This window comes from Zonotrichia leucophrys, chromosome 15, assembly GCF_028769735.1.
Source record: "Zonotrichia leucophrys gambelii isolate GWCS_2022_RI chromosome 15, RI_Zleu_2.0, whole genome shotgun sequence".
Taxonomy (NCBI): domain Eukaryota; kingdom Metazoa; phylum Chordata; class Aves; order Passeriformes; family Passerellidae; genus Zonotrichia; species Zonotrichia leucophrys.
Window position 1 is genome coordinate 10,639,091 of NC_088185.1, and position 7,850 is coordinate 10,646,940.

Below are 7,850 nucleotides of genomic sequence, written 5' to 3' on the forward strand. Positions count from 1 at the left end.
CTAAACACCTACTAACTGCAGATAAACAAGATAGGGATGGTGCTGGGCCTTCTCAAACGCTCCAGCACAAAAAAGCACCACAAAATGAGGAATTAAGGACAGACCAAGCACTTCACAAAGCAATGATCTAGGGCCTGCTGCTTCCAAACCCATCTGCTGCCACACTTCCAACGGTTTGGTGCCTGAAGATAAATTTCTTGGTATTTACTAATCTCACACACACACATACACATAAATATATTTATACACTGCTCTGCCCATGCTTATTCCCTCCTCAGTTCAGCAGAAACTTTTGTCACTCCCCTGTTCCATTTCCTCGCTGGAGCACACACAGGAAGCAAGGGGAAAATGGGTATTCAACAACCTCTTTCCTCTCCCATTCTATTCCACTTGCAGAAACTAATTTTAGCTCTTATTTAATCTACAAAATCATGAGCAACCTTGCCATGCAGCAGTATTGTACACAGCTCTCCTTTCATTATTGCAGGAATTTGACAAAAGAAAGTTTCTCTACTCACTGCTGACAAGCATCTGATTCAAACACCCTCTCTTTTTAAAAAGTCCATATTCTTTGAAAGAGTATTTCCATCTGGGACTTAGCCCACATTTCACATTAAAATTAGTTTTTCCAGGATGACAGAATTCTTCTTCACCAGCAAAATTTTCAGCAGAGCCTCCTTTCAGGATAAGACACCTTTATCTGAAATACTGGCTCAGCAAGATGACTTTAGATACTAAAAAAGTTAAATAAAAGTACATATGGTTATAGGTGGGGGCACTACTGAAGAAAAAAGAAGTTGTCAGAAGAAACTCCTTACAGAAGAGTGTCAAAAGATAACTCATGTATTTAACACTATGAAAGAGATGGGGAAAAAGTCCAAGTCTCTCCTGCTTATGGTATCTTAATAAAAGAAAGTAATTGCATTCAGTTCACTTGGAATTTAAAATACATTTATAAACCTACCTTAAAATCTCTGATTCATATTTACAAACAATAAATAAAGCAATATGAGAATTGGTTCTCATCTCTTGAAAACACCATCATTAACAAGATGTCAGTGACTGAAACAAGCCCTGTTTTTCATGTTTGCCAATGCTCATGCCCACTAATCACAGCTGGCAAGTACCTTGTTTCAAAGTAGTTTAACACAACTGAGACTTCTTTTTTCAAAAAATCAAACCCACAATAAGCTTTTATCGTACCTTATGAAGCTACAGCAGCTCAACAACACATGCACACAGTTAGGGACAAAAAGATGGAGCCAAGCCTTGTGCACCTGGACAAAAGGGAAGTGCTCCTGCAGCTGGGAACCAATTGACATCCCTGCAGAGGCAGGGGCCTGAAAGGGTTCTTCTGAATGCCAGATGAGGCATTTCCAGGTGTGACACAAGGGGTGGGTGCAGCAGCTGGACACTGCAGCACACACCACACCTGTTCTTGGAAAGCTGCAGCTCTGGCAAATGCACAGGATGGGATCAGCCAACTTCCAAAAGAGCTCCTGGGCACAGCCCTGCTGCACCAGCCTCCCCAGCTGACAAAATGCACATTTGTCTGTCCTCGAAGTGCTAAAGCAATGGCCAATTTTACACTGAGCTGCATCATCACAACTGTAAATAAACCGAGGCAAGATTGTTGTTAGAAGTGTAAGTAATGAAATGCCCACAGAGAGGAGAGCACGACTGAAATTGGATTTTTGCTCTGTCCACTGCTCCCATAGCTCCCAGGCAAGGCTGAGCACAGGTAAAAATGCAAAGTGACAGAAACCCGAGGTCCATGAGGACACCATGGAGAACACAGCCCTGAAATTATAGGGTTTAAACACACATCATGTCCTCATTCTGCTACAACCTCAGTACTGTAAGAAAGAACTTCCGTTCTTCAGATCCACCAAGCACAGTGAAGACCTTAAATGACAACTTCATTCCCTTAAAATACACAGAGGAATGAAATTGTCATTTCAGAAGAGCAAATCCTTCTCTCAGCCTCTGCTAAATATCCTCCCTTTAGACTATTACTATGGCAAAACCACTCATTCAGAACAGCAAATGAGTTAAGATTAAAATAATGTATAACTGACATTTTGTTTCATTTACTTCTTTCCAGAAAGCTGACAAATCCAAGAGTTTATGAATTTATCATTTTATGCTGCAATTAAAACACACTAAGACACATTTAACTGAACTACATTAAACTGCCTAAATCTGCACCAATATTCATTTACTGTGTCAATATGTAAATGATCTTTGAAGTCAGAAGAGTTGTCTTTTCACTGATATTTTAAAGCAGACCAGACCATTGCCTGAACTGAGCTTGTGAAACAAAATAAGGACATCTAAAAAGCAGAAGACCAATACAAATGTTGGTTCTTGACAGAGAAGAGACAGGAGAGGGAAGGAGCTGCCAGTCTCAACATGTGGCAGAACAGAAATCCCCACTGGGTTCCAAGTTTTGAAAAGTAATGGGACCATTCAGAACAGGGATGTTTGTTTCATGCTCAAGCCCTTCTCCACATTCAGCACACACCAAGGTCAAAAACTTAGATTTAATTACTTTTTAAATAAGGGACTTATTTCAAAACAAGTAACTTTTTTCAAAAAATCCAAGCAACAACCCTGGATGACATCACTGGATTTAAAATGCAGTGAGAATATCAGAATAAATTGCTGCAGTGGTCAGGTCAATAGAGATGATGCGCAGGTAAATTATTTGAAGTATTTTGGCTGTAATCCACAACAGAACAAAACCCCCCACATTTTACAGGAAGAAACTGCACCCCGTCTCCTTTATCCACCGCCAGCTAGGCCCGAGACAGTGTCAGGACACAGAAAAAAATGCCCTCTCATTTGCTACACTTCGTGTCTTTCCACAGGAACTGGTCTCTTCCTCGCCGTTCTATTTCCTGTACAGGGACCAAGCCTATTGTCGCTAGGTGAAAACACACACACACACACAGGCATACACACAGACACAGACAGACACACACACACACAAACACACACAGGCACAAACACACAGGCTCCGACTCACCAGCCTGCCCTGGCATAAATCTCCCTTCAGGCAGAGGTGACCTGCAGCCTCACAGCCCTGAACGAGCTCCTGTCCCTGTCCAGGCCCGGCGGATCGGGCGGGCAGGGATCAGCTCCCAGGAGCCCTCCGGGACAGGACAGGACAGGACCGGGGGTGACAGCCCCGCCAATGCTGCCGCCGATCCTCTCCTGCTGCCCGGTGCCGGCGGGGGGGATCCGCACAGCGCGGCCGCCCCGTCCCTCCTCCTCTCCCCTAATCCCTCCTCCTGAGCCGCGCCGAGCCCTCAGCCCGCAGCCCCTCCACCAGCGCGCTCCTTCCCGCCCCGGTCCCCGCCGCAGCCCCCCCGCCGGTCCCGCCCGCCCGGGACACCGGCCCCGCGTGGGGCTGCGCTCGGCGCGGCCCGCCCGGCTCGGACCCTCCCGCGGCCTCGGCCCCGCGGCTCACCAGGAGTAGGTCTGCTCCGCCATGGCTGCGGCTGGGCGGCCGGCGCTGGGCTCTGCGGGGCGGCCGGGCCCGGGCTCCTCCTCCGCCTCCTCCTCCGCCTCCTCCTCGCAGGCTCCGGGGCTCAGTGGCGGCCCCGCTGCGGCTCCCGGCCCAACATGGCGGCGGCTGTGAGGAGGGAGGGGAGCCGAGGGGGGGTCCCCGCGCGGGCGGGAAGGGCGATGGTGGCGGCGGGGCGGGCGGAGGCTCAGCAGCCGCGACGCGGGGCCGCGCTAGGGCGCCGGCGGGGCCTCATGGCCGGCGGGGCGGCGGCGGCGGCGGCGACGGCGGCGCGGGGCGGGGCGGGGGCGGGAGGCGGCGGCACCGGGCGGCCGGGCCAGGCCGCGCCGCGTGCCCGCGCTCGCGCACGGCGGGGGCGGAGCCGCGCCGAGGGGCGGGGCCCGAGCGGCGCGCGGGGTCACGTGCCCACAACACCTTCACGTGCCGCCGCCGCCGGCCGCGCGCAGGCGCTGTGGGGCGCGGGGAGGCGGCGGGCCGTGCTGGTTATCGGGCCCGGCCGCGCCGCTGCTCGGGATCGGCCCCCGGGCGGGCGGGATCGCTGCGGACACCGCGCCGAGAGAGGGGCTGGGAGAGAGGAGGGCGGACGGAGCTTCCTCCGCCTGAAAAGCAGCGCGGGCTGCAGGAGGGTTTTGGGGCTGGGGGCATCCGGCGAGGAGCCGTGAATCCCGAGGTGGTTCCCGAGCCGGCGGCTCCTTTCCCGCAGCGGGGCAGCTCCCCCGTTTTTCGGGGTGCCGGGCAGGGCGAGCGCGGCCGGCTCGGACCGTGACCTCTGGGCGCTCCGGCCGCCCCTGCTGCCCTCACGGCGCTGCTTTCCCCGGCCCGCAGCAGCCCCTGCCTGCCCCGGAGAGCGCTGTGGCGCGGGCTGGGCGGTGAATGCACCGTTCAGGTAAAATAATTCCTAACCGCGCTGTTAATGCATCACATGCACAGCTGTTCCTAGAGATTGCTGTATTTTTGAATCTTTCAAACCAAGGAGCATCAATAGGATCAAATGCTCAAATGTTGGTGGGGTTTTTTTTAATGGAAGGAAAATAATATTCCGGATACTTCGACCAAATAAAAATCATGTGTTTCATTTTATCACCAGGCTGATATTAAAGCTGTGCGAGTCTCAGGCAGAGAAACTGCTGCGTTGATATTGGTGTGGTTTCTGCTGCCAAACCCTCAGCCCTTTCATTGCATTTCTGCCAAATGCAGGACCAGTGCTTTTTGCTGGGTTTGCTCACGTGAGTAATCCATATTTACCTCCTGGGAGTTCACTTGCAGCAATTTTGTGCAAGTGGGGCTTTGCAGAGCTTGGATCAATTGTTCCAGTCCAGCTGTGCATTCCCACTCATTGTCCCTTTCAGAACAGCCAGTTTGAACATACAGCTAGAGGTGATGTAACTGCATCAAATATAAATAGGAGAACAAATGCTAGGGACTGGTAAAAATAGGTGTTTGTTTTAAAAACAAGTATGAAGAAATTCTGTGCCTTGATAGAATTGTATTTAAATCTTCCAAAAACTAATGGGACATTGGGACGTTCTCATTGCATCTACAGGGATGCCAGATGCCTCTGAAATTTGGAACCACACTCTTGTTTGTTCCTATTAGTGGATTGAATAAAATATTTTCATGTTGTCTATCTCATTTATTCTCTCAAATGGGAAAACCTTAGGCTGGTGTGTGGTCATGACAGAGGACTTCAAGTAAGGAACGTCTCTGATCACCTTTGTTGTGTCACCAGTTGCTGTGTAATGCTGGGCAGGTCACTTCATTCCTGCTAGCTCAGCTCATCAGTCAATACACAGGAAACTGCAAAAAACCCTGAAATTTTGGGGAGCTGCAGCAGGAAGATGCTGCACGTACAACACAGACGCACTTGGTTCTGGTGGAGGGAAGGGCTGGGACTCCTGTGCTCCAGTTAAACAAGGCTTTTATTAACATGGACTCTGAGGGTGTCTCCCCCTGTCTCTTTTTGCTTTCAAAACAAGTGATGCAGGTTGTGTCACTTCAGCATCCAAACCCTCAGTGTTTTCCCAGCCCTTTGGCCTTGTGGACAGGAATGACCTTAGAGCTCCCCACATAATCAGCACTTTACCCACTTCTAAATCTGCTGCAGAATCGGATTTATCAGCTGAGAGATGGAAACGCTCCAAGTGCCCGACGGGGTCACAGATCCCTGCTGGGCTCAGTCCTGGCACTGGGGGTGCTGCAGGGATCAGGGGGTGGGGAATGCTCAACTTTCTTCCCAGCTGGAGAAACTTCCTGCCCTGCTTGGGGGGAAACTCTGGTGTTCCCACATACACATATCCCCTGTCTAAAAACCAAAAATCTCAGGCTTTGGGTAGGATTTGCACAATGGATAAGTTCCTTGCTTTTGTTCTCCTCAGCACAGCAGAAAGACCTGCAGAAATGCTTAGATAGTAAATAAATAATTTGGAATCATCACTCTACTGTGGTGCAAACCTGAATGCCTGGAATGCCTGTTGGTGCTACCATTTTCATTGATGATAACAGAGTAAATATAAGAATAAAAATAACAGAGTAAATATAAGAATAAAAAAGGACATCTCAGTCCTTTTAAATCAATGCAGGGAAAGATAAATCAGTTTTCAGCCTTGTCTTGATTCTAAAGAGCCTTTCCTAATTTTCTTTTTGCTGAGAAGAAGGATGTAAAACTGATATTGGTATCTGTGAAACAATATCTCTGCTTTGTGTTCATATTGAAATAGCTTCCAGTTTCTCAGTCTTGCAAAATTTCCAGCACATTAATTTGGCACAAATGATTTATAGCTGATGAGCAATTAAAGTATAATTTCTTTCCAGCATCTCAGGCTTTGTGACTAGACTATTAAATGATTTTGCAAGCTTGCTCTATCATTACAGGATAGCAGTGGGATGAATCCACAGGAGAAATTTATTCCTCCCTACAGACCCAGCATCTACTCTCAACTGCAAACTGGAGCACTGCTTGCATTCCTCAGATAATTTTCTCAGTGTATCTTTTGTACAGTCTCTCTTTGGACCTACAAGAGAGCTTTAGTCTGAATTTCAGTGACAGTTTACTGTGACATTACAAAGTCCTCCCAGAGTACCTGTTCTGCCTGGAACCTTTGATGTAGACTGATGCTTTACTTAGACCTGTCAAGGTATTTCAGAACGAGCAGCAAACAAAACCATTTCTAAAATTATTTTTGTATTTGGAAGGGCAGCTCCCAGAGGCAAGCATGGTAGAGAAAAATCAGATGAAAGTACTGGCTACAAAGAGTCCTCACCTCCAAATTGTTTAAATGTCAGCAGATGACATTTAGCTAACCATGTCTTGCTTCTGCTGTAATGGAGGTGGAAAGAACCAGAGGAGCTTCATGTAGACACTCCACCCTTCAGGAAAGGACACGACAGTAGAGTTGTCAGCCATGCTTTGTTCAGGAAGGAACAAATAGCATGGACAGGAGCAGAAAAGGAAGGAAAAAACCCCAAAATCAAGAGATCCACTTCTGGCTGTACAGCTGGGAGCTACACCAGGCTATTTGCTTGTCAGCTCCTTGTGGGATTCCCCTTTACAAACCTAATTACAAGGTGCAGTGACCATGTGTGACACGGTTCTCTTCACTACCACCTAGTGGGAAACTCCTTCATAACCCAGCGCCAGGGCTGCTCCCGATCTCCACCCTCACCCTGATGGCAGAAACTGGGAATTAGAGGAGGGAAAAAATGAAGATGACTGGGAAGGAGGACCCAGTCCTGTTTCCACATACAGGCAGAGGAATGTGCAGAGCAAGTTTGGAATTTAAACCCATTTGCCCCATGGATTTACCACAACTCCAAGCTCTGCATCCCCAGCTTCCTTCTCAGTAAAATCCCATTTTCCAATTATACTCACATATTTACACCAAAGACTACTACATTAGAACCTTACTGGGTATATATTGGAAACATTAAAACATGTATTCAAGCAAGTCCTGCCCCACTGAGATACTCAGGGTTTGCACAAATAGCTGAAATCCAAGCCTGTGAAAACAAAGTATAAATGACAATTATCTCAGATTTTTCACACTCCTGTGTTTCTTTTGGGACTAAGCTCCCAATGCACAAATAATAATCAGTTTTGGTGCTCATGTAGCTTTTTTCCCCCCAATAACAGAAATAAGAGTGAAAATTATCATAATAGCTCTCACATTTCAAGGAGGGGATTATGTTAATGTCATTCAGGCCAGTAAAGCATTTATCAGTCCCAGCAGGAAGAACAGTAAAATGGTAAAGAATTGTTAAAAGAACCATTTCTCTGCGTTTCATTTGCCAATGGCAATTTTACCACCCTATTCAGGGAATTATA

At 48.2% G+C, this 7,850-nt stretch overlaps 2 protein-coding genes across 3 annotated transcripts in view; one reads left to right on the forward strand and one right to left on the reverse strand.

Annotated features, from left to right (window-relative positions):
- Nucleotides 1–3,734, reverse strand: part of SPPL3 (signal peptide peptidase like 3) — a 57,355-nt gene extending 53,621 nt beyond the window's left edge. The window contains exon 1 of one of the 2 annotated variants that reach the window (XM_064727036.1): nucleotides 3,473–3,628. In XM_064727036.1, the coding sequence (XP_064583106.1) occupies nucleotides 3,473–3,495 (23 nt within the window). In that variant the 5' untranslated portion in view covers nucleotides 3,496–3,628. Of the gene's footprint in view, nucleotides 1–3,472 lie in introns of both variants that reach the window. The other variant, XM_064727037.1, reaches the window with a different exon arrangement.
- Nucleotides 3,628–4,191, forward strand: LOC135454772 (spidroin-1-like). Its single transcript, XM_064727233.1, has one exon. The coding sequence runs from the start codon at nucleotides 3,628–3,630 to the stop codon at nucleotides 4,189–4,191; it is 564 nt and encodes a 187-aa protein (XP_064583303.1).
- The last annotated feature ends 3,659 nt before the right edge of the window (nucleotides 4,192–7,850 follow it).

What these genes read in the sequence shown, in the direction of transcription:
- LOC135454772 (XM_064727233.1), top strand. Translation starts at nt 3,628, where the DNA reads ATGGCGGCGGCTGTGAGGAGGGAGGGGAGCCGAGGGGGGGTCCCCGCG.